This window comes from Benincasa hispida, chromosome 11 (assembly GCF_009727055.1).
Source record: "Benincasa hispida cultivar B227 chromosome 11, ASM972705v1, whole genome shotgun sequence".
NCBI classification, from domain to species: Eukaryota; Viridiplantae; Streptophyta; class Magnoliopsida; order Cucurbitales; family Cucurbitaceae; genus Benincasa; species Benincasa hispida.
Genome location: NC_052359.1, coordinates 53,449,451 through 53,465,507, shown reverse-complemented (window position 1 = coordinate 53,465,507; position 16,057 = coordinate 53,449,451). Strand labels below are relative to the sequence as shown.

The window sequence follows — 16,057 nt, the reverse complement described above, 5'->3', positions numbered from 1 at the left end:
CAAGTGCGTAAATTAATTCGAAAAAAAAAAAAGAATAAATAAGAGATTTTGGAGCATCAAGAATAATACACCTAGTAATATTATTACTTTTTTTTAATGTAATTAACAATTTGTTTCAAGTATATTTACAATACTAAGTGAGTTAAAATGCAGTACGCACACGAAGAAATTAATAAATGGGTTGCAAGATCTAGTAAACGTGAAGTATAGTCATACGATCGATATGAAGGTATGTTTTATGTGAAAAATCGGACGTCATAGCCTCGATGCTAAAAAGGGGAAATGTTTAAATATTGAGGCTAATAATGGGTCCGAGCAGTACTGTTCATATAAACAAGTGGCAAACGTTTGGCATTCCATGCTTGCAATTTATTGGTAGTTTTGCTCACATTTTAATATGAACTACAAATATTTTATTGAGAACTACTATAATTACACAAATGCTGGCATGTTACTCTTTCTCAATTTCAACATGTACCGCATGAAGATTACTAGATCATGCACCCTAATATATTTGTCTTACATGTTGACTCATTGTTGTTGAGGAAACCTGGTAGATCAAAGAGTTCATGATACCATAATAAGATGGATTGGACATAGCCATGTTGGGAATGGTGTCCTAAATCTCTTTTGTAATCTCGTAGTTTGTAAACTCTGTATAAACATATTGTTGTTAATAAAATAAATGTTATTTTATAAGCATATACTCAATCCAATAAACTAAGATCCGAGGTTATTTTTATGTAATTTAAACAAGTATTGTGGAGACATACAAGTGGATATTGTTTTAAATGATAATCTTAAATGGTTTGTAGTCCTTGTTGTAAAGTGCTATAAATGATCTGATCCTGATCATTCATGTGGAGATATGCGAGTGGATATCCTATATAAAGAGTTTGTATAAGACCGGACAACGAAATGATTAGTATCTTTATATAACGCCATTAATAATAGAGACTTACATTTTACTAGGATGACCATAAATGACATGACATGAATCCTGAGTGAGTTGTGAACTTCTGCTCATGAAGGCGGTCGAGTTTTGAACACTCGTTCCTTTTGTCGAGTTTTGAAAATCGAACATATTGAAATTAAAAAAAAAAAAAAAAAAAAAAAAAAAATACAATATTTCTCTAAATTATTTTCAAACTACAATATTTTTTAAATAGTTTTGAAAACAACAATATTAATCTAATTTTACCAAACTAAAATATATCATATTAAAAATGTTATGTTATATATATGTATAAAAAAAGTTATCCAAAGTTCAAACCCACCGTACCAACCAATTATTGTAGAAAATTTTATTAGTTATTTAAAAACATATATTTATATATATATGTTGTGTATATATTTTGACAGTTCAGAACAGGTGAGATTATTATTTCTTAATCCCATGTTTCAACCTTTTCAGAGAAGCAGAATTGTGTGATTGGTCCGTACAACACAAAGACATGGACAGGTGTCAAAATGCAACAAGGTCAAGGAAAAAATTAGGAATAGAAAATGTAAATAAATAAATAAAGGAATAAACAATAATTAAAATAAAAATGGTACCATCACAAGCAGTTGTACTTGTTGGTCCGTTATTTATTCCTGCTTATGATAGAGACCTTGAAATAATCCTTATTTTGTATTTTTTTTTTAAGTAAAGACTTTGGAGTTTGGACCCATATATTTGAATTTTGTACAACCAATTTCATTTTTCAATTACTAGATTTACTTGCATTAATTCATTTGTACCTTCAAAATAATAATAATAATTCAATTTTCAATATTACTAGTTATATTTAGGTGAGTTCCTAATTAGAACTAATGTAAACATATTTTCCTAAAGTTTTTGTGTGGGATTTTACAAGTGTTTATAGGAGAATTTTAGCATTGTTTTAAGTCATATTACTTTAGAAAATTATTTCAAAATTGAAAATTATTGAAATATTTATTAAAAATATAGTAAAATTTTAGAATCTATCAATGATAGATACTAATAAATTTCTAAAAAATATCTATCAATGTCACTAGTAGACACTAATGGAAGTATATCAATGTCTATTATTGACAGATCACGGAACTTTGCTATATTTTATAAATATTTTAGTTTTTTTTATATTTTTATTAATTTAATCATATATATTTTCAGTTATGTTGTTAAGGTAAAATCTAGTATACTACAACCCTTGAGATTAGATTCCAAAGAAATTTTGATGTCTCAATTGTCAAACTCTAAGAATTCTCACTTTTACTATTTTCTTCATGTTTAATTACTTTTATAAAAAGTTGGTTTTTTCTAAAAGTATATTTAACAACAATTTACTTTAATGGGCCATAGTAATATTAAACTAAGCCTAAATGTACCAATGAATGATCTACAATTTACTTTTGATTTTTCACCAAATTTCTACAAAGTCTTCGGCTAATTTAAAATTTTAATTAAGAGTTAATTAGCATTAAATACCAAAAGTGAGTATTAGTAAAAATTCGAGGACAAAAGTTGAAAAATATTGAAATTAAGGATTAAATAAAAAGCTTAGGAAAGTTGCAAATATAACAATTAGATCAAAAATACTAATAGAATATCAAAAGAAATTTGTAGATATAACAAAATTTAGATTCAGATCACAAAGTTTTATTAGTTGATAGTCTAGACTATATCATTAATAGATCTCTTACTATATGTGCAGGTTTTTTTAAAAACATTGCTATACGATTAATTATTAACTTAAGTGTTAACAATTGTAATTACCCTTAAAAAATTAAACCTAAAATTATAGGAGGAAAAATGTATTTTCACTAAATAAAAATTAGCATTCTATCACTTATTCCTTTGTCCTTATCTGATTTTGATTATAGGGTTAAAAAAACTGATGATCTGTATGGATTGGGTTAGTTCATAAATTCACCTAAAATAATCCAACCAACTCATAATTTTATATTTTAAATATTTTTATGATACCATTATTATATATATATATATATATATATATATATATATATTATTTTATTTTCATTTTTATAATTTTATGATTTTTCGGATGATTTATTCTCCAACAATTCATATACTCAAATTTTAAGGAGTTTGGAAAGAATTTTTTCATAATATGCATTAAAATAGAATTGTTAATCTTAACCAAATATATGACAGTAATTTTTTTTTTTTTTTAAAAACAGTATACATATTAACATTTGACTATTTTTAGAACAAAATTAAAAATAAATGACTCGAAAAACTCGAACTTAACCCAACCCGCATGTTGGATTCATTATTTAACCAAAGTTATTTGAGTTGAAAAATAAAAAAAATTTTAAATTAGGTTTAAAAATATTTCAACCCAACCCAATTTATGGAAGAACAATTTTAATATATACCAAATGGGCATGCTTTTTCTAACTCTCCAAAGTGATTTCATTTAATTATTTCTTCAACTTTAAAGTTGAATTAATTATTTAAATTAGAAAAGTAAGTCTTAATGATTTTTTTAACCTTCCTACACCACCTACCCAATCATAGATTTGTCTTTTCAAAACTTTCTTTTATTTTCCATCTCCCCTGCATTCCCCCCCATCTTCTCTCTTTCTTATTTAACCTCAAATATTCCTACAAATCCAAATCCACCAATCAAAATTCAACACCCTTTACTCTCTCTTTCTCTATCTATTTTCATTATGTGACTTGTTCTTGTCCCATAGATCTCGATCCCACCGGCAATACCAATCACTGTTATTCCTCTTTCTCTGCCTCCACAAAAACAAGAACAATTTTTCTTCTCCTTTTTTTCTCTGATAAAAAATCTGCAAATTTTCAGATTTTCCCTTGTTTAATTTATTTGTTATTGGTAAGGTTCAACGGAGTTTCTTTGAATTATTTTAAGAGTCTCTGGACTCTTGACTCTGTTCTTGATAAGGTTCGATCAAGTCTCTTTGGTTAATTCTAGAGTCTCTGGAATTTCACTCTGTTCTTCCTCTGTTACTACTTTGCGATCTGTGTAGTTTTGGATTTAATTTTGTTTGAACTCTTTCAAATTCACTACATTTTCCTCAACTGGGTTCTTTTGGGTTTTCAATTTTCTTCAATTTCTATGTGTTATGATTGTGAGTTGTTCTGAACTTGGGTTGAATGAAACGAGGGAATTGGGATTCTGTCTCCGGCCACCTACAATTGCGAAATTCCGGCTGGTCCAAGTGGACGCCGGAGGAGAACAAACGGTTTGAAAAATGCTTTGGCTTTGTTCGACAGAGATACGGCCGGACCGGGTGGCTGAAAGTCGCCGCCATGATTCCCGGAAAAACAGTTGGCGATTGTGGTGAAAACAGTACAGAGATTAGGTGGAGGACGTGAGGATATTGAAGCAGGGCGTATTCCGATTCCGGGGTATACCGTCGGCAAACTCTTTTGTGTTGGAGTGGTCGAATGACGATGGTGGGGTTTACGCCGATGTTACATCGGCGCCGGGAAGAGAGCGGCTCCGGTCTGGCCTTCTGATCAGGAAAGGAAGAAGGGAGTGCCTTGGACTGAAGACGAGCACAGGTTTGAATTAATCTGATTTATTTGGTGCTTAATTCGTGAGAAAATTTTGCTCTAAATTTAGGCCTACTATTATTATTATTATTACTATTATTATTATTTGAAAAGTAGGCAAATTAAATTCAAATGTGGAAATTGCTTCAACTTTCTTTTCACTCTTAATTTTGTTTTTAGACTTCAAATATTATAATATACCTTTCATTGTATAGAATTATAATCAAATTTATTTGGATTTTCTTTAAATTTAAAATGCAATATATAATTTATGATCATCTAGTTATTTCTTTGATTTTTTTTTCTTTTAAACTATTTTTTTTTTAAAAAAAACCGAGAACAAAATTAACTATGGTAACAAGAGAAGAAAAATAACTCTCTCTAGAAAAATATTAAAATTTAGAAGAATATGTTAAAAGCTGCTAGATTATAAATAATTTTGTTTATGACTCTAAAATTGATTTAAAATGCAATAAAAAGTTTGGTTGATAAAAATATATATCTACGTTTATAAGATATGAATCATGAAAAGAAAAAGTGCTAATTAATTAAAAAAAAAAATTGTAGAGAGGAGGTGAGATCAATGCTAGTTACTTTTTTAAGGCAACTTTTGCTTATTATTGTGGAAAAGGATTAGCTAAATACCAATAAACAAGAGTTTTATGTGTGCCTTTTTACCTAGTCAAGTTTTATATATGTATATTTTTTACATTTTCTTAGTCTAGCTAATTCTATAATACATTAAAAATATTAGTTTGGTTCAAATTTTTTTGAACTCAAATTCTGGCCATTGAAAGGCCTTACTAGGGTTTAAGCTTAATATAAAAATAGAAAGTAATTGTCCTAGGATTGGTTGACTTCCATGGAATATTTTAAATATTTAAAATAGAAGACAATATTTACTTTGTTTAGATCCAAAAACTTAAAATTTTATATAAACTATGTTTGATATATGTGAATTTAGTTTGATGTTCTAATATATAGGGCGTAGTATATGATATTGTAGTTTTTGTTAATTGGTTGTGTTTTGAACTTAACATATTTTTTGAAACGATAGAAAATTCTTGATGGGGTTTGAAGAAGTATGGTAAAGGAGATTGGCGAAACATCTCTCGCAACTTCGTCACAACGAGGACTCCAACACAAGTGGCTAGTCACGCTCAAAAATATTTCATCAGACAACTCAATTGGAGGGAAAGACAAGAGAAGGTCAAGCATTCACGATATTACCACTACTCATCTTTTTCGATAACCCGATTCAATCCAGTCTAGACAAAACATCCCCACCTTCTTACGTCGGGAGTTACCAATGGCTCCGCTTTGTGGGATTCTCTTCACTTGGACCCAAACTAATACAAGACCAAATCTTTCTTAGAGAGAACTTCCATGGCTGCCAAAATAACAATGTCTTTCAAGTGCAAAGGGAGCAACAATACCAGTGAGGTTTTACTATATGGTTAGAATTAATTTGGCTGTTGGATTAATATTTAATTAAATTAAGTTCTATAATTTTCTAGATGAGTTGAGTTTTAGTAAATGCAATAAACTTTTTTTTTTTGTTTTTTAATAAAAGAAATATTTATTGCTTGTATAAAATTACTTTTTCTATCTCTTTTGTGAAATTTCAATAGGAGTGGGAAGTGTTATTGGGATCATAACATTCCAATTCCAAAAAGCAAGATAGCAAGTGCTCCACAATCTTTTAAGTCAATGTGAGTTCTGTTTTCGTAGATTTACATGTGAATGTTTTAATAAAGCATAATAGTTTATCGATACTTGATCAAATAGGTAGTAAACTCAGACCCATGTATCTGACGATAAATATAGTGATGCCTACAACCAATATTCTCGGTGCAGGATTAAGATCATCGATCTCTTAAATCGAACATTACTTTCTAGGAGAGCTTGTAAAACAATAGATCAATGTACCACTCTCTAATTGTTACTGCAGATATATAATAATAAAATAGTAATATATCATATCTTATCATACCGCAACGTGAAATTGTCGATGTGGTCAAATATTCATATAGTCGTATAATATGATGTATAACTTATCTCCTTCTCTGTTTAATAAAGCCATTAAGGACATCAAAGGAATATTTTTTTTTTTTTTTTTTTTTTTTGACAACATTGATATAGAGCAATGGACTTAAACACACGATGGAGGGTTCAGATATTGGATGACAAAAAATCTATCAGAGTGCATAAATGGCGTCCTCAAATGAGTTCAAATATCGCTGATAAATGCTTTTGCTCAAGCAACATTCTTCAAGTGCGTAAATTAATTCGAAAAAAAAAAAGAATAAATAAGAGCTATTTTGGAGCATCAAGATAAATACACCTAGTAATATTATTACTTTTTTTTAATGTAATTAACAATTTGTTTCAAGTATATTTACAATACTAAGTGAGTAAAAATGCAGTACGCACACGAAGAAATTAATAAATGGGTTGCAAGATCTAGTAAACGTGAAGTATAGTCATACGATCGATATGAAGGTATGTTTTATGTGAAAATCGGACGTCATAGCCTCGATGCTAAAGGAGGAAATGTTTAAATATTGAGGCTAAATGGGTCCGAGCAGTACTGTTCATATAACAAGTGGCAAACGTTTGGCATTCCATGCTTGCAATTTATGGTAGTTTGCTCACATTTTAATATGAACTACAAATATTTTATTGAGAACTACTATAAACTGTTAACAAATGCTGCATGTTACTCTTCTCAATTTCAACATGTACCGCATGAAGATTACTAGATCATGCACCCTAATATATTTGTCTTACATGTTGACTCATTGTTGTTGAGGAAACCTGGTAGATCAAAGAGTTCATGATACCATAATAAGATGGATTGGACATAGCCATGTTGGGAATGGTGTCCTAAATCTCTTTGTAATCTCGTAGTTTGTAAACTCTGTATAAACATATTGTTGTTAATAAAATAAATGTTATTTTATAAGCATATACTCAATCCAATAAACTAAGATCCGAGGTTATTTTATGTAATTTAAACAAGTATGTGGAGACATACAAGTGGATATTGTTTAAATGATAATCTAAATGGTTTGTAGTCCTTGTTGTAAAGTGCTATAAATGATCTGATCCTGATCATTCATGTGGAGATATGCGAGTGGGATATCCTATATAAAGAGTTTGTATAAGACCGGACAACGAAATGATTAGTATCTTTATATAACGCCATTAATAATAGAGACTTACATTTTACTAGGATGACCATAAATGACATGACATGAATCCTGAGTGAGTTGTGAACTTCTGCTCATGAAGGCGGTCGAGTTTTGAACACTCGTTCCTTTTGTCGAGTTTTGAAAATTCGACATATTGAAATTAAAAAAAAAAAAAAAAAAAAAACTACAATATTTCTCTAAATTATTTTCAAACTACAATATTTTTTTAAATAGTTTTGAAAACAACAATATTAATCTAATTTTACCAACTAAATATATCATATTAAAAATGTTATGTTATAATATGTATAAAAAAGTTATATCCAAAGTTCAAACCCACCGTACCAACCAATTATTGTAGAAAATTTTATTAGTTATTATAAAAACATATATTTATATATATGTGTGTGTATATATTTTGACAGTTCAGAACAGGTGAGATAATTATTTCTTAATCCCATGTTTCAACCTTTTTCAGAGAAGCAGAATTGTGTGATTGGTCCGTACAACAAAGACATGGACAGGTGTCAAAATGCAACAAGGTCAAGGAAAAAATTAGGAATAGAAAATGTAAATAAATAAATAAAGGAATAAACAATTAATAAAATAAATGGTACCATCACAAGCAGTTGTACTTGTTGGTCCGTTATTTATTCCTGCTTATGATAGAGACCTTGAAATAATCCTTATTTTGTATTTTTTTTTTTAAGTAAAGACTTTGGAGTTTGGACCCATATATTTGAATTTTGTAACCAATTTCATTTTCAATTACTAGATTTACTTGCATTAATTCATTTGTACTTCAAAATAATAATAATAATTCAATTTTCAATATTACTAGTTATATTAGTTGAGTTCCTAATTAGAACTAATGTCAAACATATTTTCCTAAAGTTTTGTGTGGGATTTTACAAGTGTTTATAGGAGAATTTTAGCATTGTTTTAAGTCATATTACTTTAGAAAATTATTTCAAATTGAAAATTATTGAAAATATTTATAAAATATAGTAAAATTTTAGAATCTATCAATGATAGATACTAATAAATTTCTAAAAATATCTATCAATGTCACTAGTAGACACTAATGGAAGTATATCAATGTCTATTATTGACAGATCACGGAACTTTGCTATATTTTATAAATATTTTAGTTTTTTTTATATTTTATTAATTTAATCATATATATTTTCAGTTATGTTGTTAAGGTAAAATCTAGTATACTACAACCCTTGAGATTAGATTCCAAAGAAATTTGATGTCTCAATTGTCAAACTCGTAAGAATTCTCACTTTACTATTTTCTTCATGTTTAATTACTTTTATAAAAAGTTGGTTTTTCTAAAAGTATATTTAACAACAATTACTTTAATGGGCCATAGTAATATTAAACTAAGCCTAAATGTACCAATGAATGATCTACATTTTACTTTGATTTTTCACCAAATTTCTACAAAGTCTTCGGCTAATTTAAAATTTTAATTAAGAGTTAATTAGCATTAAATACCAAAGTGAGTATTAGTAAAAATTCGAGGACAAAAGTGAAAAATATTGAAACTTAAGGATTAAATAAAAGCTAGGAACAGTTGCAAATATAACAATTAGATCAAAAGTACTAATAGAATATCAAAAGAATTTGTAGATATAACAAAATTTAGATTCAGATCACAAAGTTTATTAGTGATAGTCTAGACTATATCATTAATAGATCTTACTATATGTGCAGTTTTTTAAAAACATTGCTATACGATTAATTATTAACTTAAGTGTTAACAATTGTAATTACCCTAAAAAATTAAACCTAAAAATTATAGGAGGAAAAATGTATTTTCACTAAATAAAAATTAGCATTCTATCACTTATCCTTTGTCCTTATCTGATTTTGATTATAGGGTTAAAAAAACTTGATGATCTGTATGGATTGGGTTAGTTCATAAATTCACCTAAAATAATCCAAACCAATCCAAACATATTATTAATTTTAAATANTATATATATTTATTTATTTCATTTTTTTTATAATTTTATGATTTTTTCGGATGATTTATTCTCCAACAATTCATATACTCAAATTTTAAGGAGTTTGGAAAGAATTTTTTTTCATAATATGCATTAAAATAGAATTGTTAATCTTAACCAAATATATGACAGTAATTTTTTTTTTTTTTTAAAAACAGTTACATATTAACATTTGACTTATTTTTAGAACAAAATTAAAATAAATGACTCGAAAAACTCGAACTTAACCCAACCCGAATGTTTGGTTGGATTCATTATTTAACCAAAGTTATTTGAGTTGAATAAATTATAATTAAAAATTTTAAATTAGGTTTAAAAATATTTCAACCCAACCCAATTTATGAAGAACATAAATTTTAATATTGACCAAATGGGCATGCTTTGTTCTACCTCTCAAAGTGATTTCATTTAATTATTTTTCTAAGCGTTAAAGTTGAATTAATTATTTAAATTAGAAAAGTAAGTCTTAATGATTTTTTTAACCTTCCTACACCACCTAGCCAATCATAGATTTGTCTTCTTCAAAACTTTCTTTTATTTTCCCATCTCCCCTGCATTTCTCTGTTTTTCCCCCCCATCTTCTCTCTTTCTTACTTTAACCTCAAATATTCCTACAAATTCCAAATCCACCAATCAAAATTCAACACCCTTTACTCTCTCTTTCTCTATCTATTTTCATTATGTGACTTGTTCTTGTCCCATAGATCTCGATCCCACCGGCAATACCAATCACTGTTATTCCTCTTCTCTGCCTCCACAAAAACAAGAACCAATTTTCTTCTCCTTTTTTTCTCTGATAAAAAATCTGCAAATTTTCAGATTTCCCTTGTTTAATTTATTTGTTATTGGTAAGGTTCAACGGAGTTCTTTGATTATTTTAAGAGTCTCTGGACTTTGACTCTGTTCTTGATAAGGTTCGATCAAGTTCTTTGGTTAATTCTAGAGTCTCTGGAATTTCACTCTGTTCTTCCTCTGTTACTACTATTGCGATCTGTGTAGTTTTGGATTTAATTTGTGTTGAACTCTTCAAATTCACTACATTTCCTCAACTGGGTTCTTTTGGGTTTTCAATTTTCTTCAATTTCTATGTGTTTGATTTGTGAGTTGTTCTGAACTTGGGTGATGAAACGAGGAATTGGGATTCTGTCTCCGGCCACCTACTTGCGAAATTCCGGCTGGTCCAAGTGGACGCCGGAGGAGAACAAACGGTTTGAAAATGCTTTGGCTTTGTTCGACAGAGATACGCCGGACCGGTGGCTGAAAGTCGCCGCCATGATTCCCGGAAAAACAGTTGGCGATGTGGTGAAACAGTACAGAGAGTTAGTGGAGGACGTGAGTGATATTGAAGCAGGGCGTATTCCGATTCCGGGGTATACCGTCGGCAACTCTTTTGTGTTGGAGTGGTCGAATGACGATGGTGGGTTTACGCCGATGTACATCGGCGCCGGGAAGAGAGGCGGCTCCGGTCGGCCTTCTGATCAGGAAAGGAAGAAGGGAGTGCCTTGGACTGAAGACGAGCACAGGTTTGAATTAATCTGATTTATTTGGTTGCTTAATTCGTGAGAAAATTTGCTCTAAATTTAGGCCTATTATTATTATTATTACTATTATTATTATTTGAAAAGTAGGCAAATTAAATTCAAATGTGGAAATTGCTTCAACTTTCTTTTCACTCTTAATTTTGTTTTAGACTTCAAATTATAATATACCTTTCATTGTATAGAATTATAATCAAATTTATTTGGATTTTCTTTAAATTTAAAATGCAATATATAATTATGATCATCCTAGTTATTTCTTTGATTTTTTTTTCTTTTAAACTATTTTTTTTTTAAAAAAAAACCGAGACAAAACTTAACTATGGATAAAACAAGAAGAAGAAATAACTCTCTCTAGAAAAATATAAAATTTAGAAGAATATGTTAAAAGCTGCTAGATTATAAATAATTTTGTTTATGACTCTAAAATTGATTAAAATGCAATAAAAAGTTGGTTTGATAAAAATTTATCTACGTTGATAAGATATGAATCATGAAAAGAAAAATGCTAATTAATAAAAAAAAAAATGTAGAGAGGAGTGAAGATCAATGCTAGTACTTTTTTAAGGCAACTTTTGGCTTATTATGTGGAAAAGGATTAGCTAAATACCAATAAACAAGAGTTTTATGTGTGCCTTTTTACCTAGTCAAGTTTTATATATGTATATTTTTTACATTTTCTTAGTCTAGCTAATTCTATAATTACATTAAAAATATTAGTTTGGTTCAAATTTTTTGAACTCAAATTCTGGCCATTGAAAGGCCTTACTAGGGTTAAAGCTTAATATAAAATAGAAAGTAATTGTCCTAGGATGGTTGACTTCCATGGAATATTTATAATATTAAAATAGAAGACAATATTTACTTTGTTTAGATCCAAAAACTTAAAATTTTATATAAACTATGTTTGATATATGTGAATTTAGTTTGATGTCTAATATATAGGGCGGTAGTATATGATATTGTAGTTTTTGTTAATTGGTTGGTTTTGAACTTAACATATTTTTGAAACGATAGAAAATTCTTGATGGGTTTGAAGAAGTATGGTAAAGGAGATTGGCGAAACATCTCTCGCAACTTCGTCACAACGAGGACTCCAACACAAGTGGCTAGTCACGCTCAAAAATATTTCATCAGACAACTCAATGGAGGGAAAGACAAGAGAAGGTCAAGCATTCACGATATTACCACTACTCATCTTTTCGATAACCCGATTCAATCCAGTCTAGACAAAACATCCCCACCTTCTTACGTCGGAGTTACAATGGCTCCGCTTTGTGGGATCTCTTCACTTGGACCCAAACTAATACAAGACCAAATCTTTCTTAGAGAGAACTTCCATGGCTGCCAAAATAACAATGTCTTTCAAGTGCAAAGGGAGCAACAATACCAGTGAGGTTTTACTATATGGTTAGAATAATTTGGCTGTTGGATTAATTTAATTTGCATGCATATATTTAAGTTGTCTATTAATTTTTCTAGATGATGTGAGTGAGAGTTTGGTAAATAAATGCAATAAACTTTTTTTTTTTTGTTTAATAAAAGAAATATTTAGTTGCTTGTATAAAATTACTTTTTTTTTTCTTCTTCTTTTAGTGGAAATTTCAAGTTGGCAAGGTGGGAAAGGTTATTGGGAATTCAAACATTCCAATTCCATAAAGCAAGAAGCAAGTGCTCCACAATCCTTTTAATGTCAATGTGTAGTTTTGTTTTGTTTTGTTTTTTCTTTTTAATTATTTAAAGCACTTAAAGTTTGGAATTGAGGGATCTATGTGTATCTATGTGGCTTTTACTGAGATTTTTAAATATGTATTTTTTTTCCCATTATTTTGTCAATTAAGATCACATTTTATATATTACTTTTAAAAGGCTTTAATATTATTGACTTTCTTAGATTCTCCCCCTTTTAATTTTTTTTTAATAAAAATATATAGGATAAATATCAATTTATATCCCTAAATTTTTGGTATTGTATTAATTTAAATCCTAAACTAACAATTATATCAATTTAAATCTTGAACTTTCGAGATTGTATGAATTTAAACTATAAACTAATAATTGTATCAATTTAAACCTTAAATTTTTTTAAATGCATCAATTTAAATCATAAAATTTCATAATTGTATCGACTTAAACCCTCAATTATGTTTTATTTGGATATACTTATGAATGTTTAGGGTTTAAATTGATATATTTATGAAAATTCAAGGTTTAAATGGTTTACCCTGTGGTGGATGTCAGCGGTTTGCGTCCGTTTATCTCCAATTCGATATACTTTCAGAGTTTAAATTGATATAATTATTAGTTCGGAATTTAAATTAATACAAATCTCAAAATTTAGGGTTTAAATTGATATAACCCCAAAATTTAAGATTTAAATTGATATTTTTTTAATCTATAGTTTAAATTAATACAATCATTAAAATTGATATAAATTGATATTTGTACTTAAAAAATACTAATGAAAAAAGTCGAGGATTTCCCAGAAAAAAAATGTAGTGGGTTACTCTTTTTGGGGACTAATTTGGGCAAATGCTCCTGTGCCCTTTTCCCCAGTGGTCACTTTATCCCAAAAACTCAAATGATTTTTTTTTTTTTTTTTAAAAAGAGAATCAATTTAAAAAATAAAATTAAAATAAAACACTCCAAGGATCAAACACTTGTAGAAAAAATTATTTTTACAATTAAAGAATCAGTTTAAAGGTCGGAATTTTTTGAGTCTTCAACATGATGAAGATGCCACAAAAAGAAAACAAAATGATCATCTTTAATATCTATAGAGGATCCAATTCTCTAAAAATTCATGAAAATAATTGAATTTAATGATGCTTCCTTTCAATTTAATTATTTCTTTTTACTTGTATTTACAATTCGTAAATAATATTTATTTTTTAAAAATACAATAGAAATGAAATATTCAAATCACGTATCTTTTGATCACTAAATGGACCAAACTTCTTTGTATGATATTCCCCACTTGCATTATGGTTATTAGGCCATTTTTTTTTTTTTAATAATTTTCAAATAGGAATGCTATTTTTTAAATATCAATTTAAAACAAATATCTAAAGAAACCAAGTTTGGGCTGAGTATTACTTACTGAGAATTTCACATGGGCCTGGGCTTGGTGTGGAATTTGTTGTGTGTTGTGTGCACAAAATCAAGTGAGTATCAAGTCATATGATTTCATTTGATATCAAGTTAGTATCACAATAATCAATTATGCCTAGGTATAATAGCATTATTGTTTATGGTGATACTATTACTAACTCGTTATCAAAATGAAATAACCTACGCATAGATAGATATCTCTTTTTGTTGCTCTACTCTAGTAGGAGGTATCTAACGTATATAGGTGTCTCGAGTTTTTCTCTATTTTGAGATTTGTTCATTTGATTTCTTGTTCTTTGTGGTGTCTTTTATCTTTTATTTGTTTTGTGTGTTCTTATGTTACTTGTATCTTGTCTTCTATTGGTTGTCTTTGTGAGGTCAAGCTGTAAAGCTTTTCTTCTTTCATTTTTTTTGACATACTACCATTTCAAATAAATAAATTAAATATTAAGTGTTAGAGTTGATGAAAGAGATTTGGTACATTCCTTTAAAAAGAGAGTATTTTATACCTGCTTTTTATCTAGTCAAGTTTAGTCCCTGAATTTTCTAGCCAATTTGGACACATGAATTTTAAAAGAAAATGTTTAATAGGTCTTTTGAATTTTAATGTATTTGTTGTTTTAGTTTGGTCTATAAACGTTAATGAGTATTTAATAGACCTATGAACTTTAAGGTTTGAGTTTATTTGTTCCTTAAACTTTATAAAGTATATAATATATTTATAAACTTTCAATTTTGTGTCAAATAGGTTCCCTTAAGTTTCAATTTTGTGTCAAATAAGTCTCTAAAGTTTTAATTTTGTGTTTATTAGATCATTGACTTATTCAACATTTTAAAGCTCACTGACCTACTAGATACAAAATTGAAAGTGTATGTCTTATTAAATACCAGTTTTATATCTAAATGGTCATCTAATTTTAAAGTATTCAAAATGTTAAGAACCTATTAGACGCAAAATTGAAAGTTTCATAAACATATTAGACAATTTATTTTTGTCGTAAACTTGAAAGTTTAAGAACTAACTTCGTAATTAAACTCGCATTTTCTTCGATAGTTGTTTGTTCATATAATGTCAAATTAGCCAATATTACTATCTAGTAAAAACAACATATCATCATTATCGTTTAGTGCAGTACTCCTAACATATGAAATAAAATATAAATATTAGAAACATGGCAAATGAGTTGAGAAAAAAAGGAAAAGGGAAAGAAAAAGGAAGATTTTTGTATCGTGGTTGGGTTTGTAAAATCCCACATGCATTGTACGGGAAATTAAAAAAGGGTCATTGTGTTGCTTTAGTTGATGTCCATTGAGATATCACTGTCTGCACAATACACTCACAACGTGCTCAAACACAATCATTATATCCATTTCCCACTCACCATATTCTTTTACAATATCACAAAACTCCAACAACATGTCAACATTTACCATGCTCAAAATTCAAATACCCTCTCTGCGTTTCTCACTTCATTCAGGAATTTTATCGAACAGGTGTTGTGCATCAAAAGATATTGGAGCTTTTGCATTTATCCAACCCCATGGATAAATCAAACACGCAACTTGTTGTGGTGGACAAGTTTGGTCAAGAATAAACATCGCCAAGAAAATTGAATTGGAAATATTAATGTATTTTATTGAGATGTATTTTATAGAGAAGTAGAGGGTAATATAAGAGAACTA

General features: G+C 28.6%; 1 protein-coding gene and 1 pseudogene across 1 annotated transcript; both read left to right on the top strand.

Moving 5' to 3' along the window:
* The first annotated feature begins 223 nt into the window (after positions 1–223).
* LOC120090758 lies at positions 224–12,832 on the top strand (annotated as a pseudogene).
* On the top strand, positions 10,314–13,059 carry LOC120092176 (transcription factor DIVARICATA-like). The gene is made up of 3 exons (XM_039050409.1): positions 10,314–11,248; positions 12,281–12,673; positions 12,860–13,059. Exons 1-2 carry the CDS (start codon positions 10,848–10,850, stop codon positions 12,657–12,659), a joined length of 780 nt encoding a protein of 259 aa, XP_038906337.1. The 5' UTR covers positions 10,314–10,847; the 3' UTR covers positions 12,660–12,673; positions 12,860–13,059.
* The last annotated feature ends 2,998 nt before the right edge of the window (positions 13,060–16,057 follow it).

Excerpts from the sequence above, each read along its gene's own strand:
- LOC120092176 (XM_039050409.1), top strand. The coding sequence starts at position 10,848 with ATGAAACGAGGAATTGGGATTCTGTCTCCGGCCACCTACTTGCGAAAT. Across the intron at positions 11,249-12,280 it reads TGGACTGAAGACGAGCACAG|AAAATTCTTGATGGGTTTGA; the intron begins GTTTGAATTAAT and ends TTGAAACGATAG.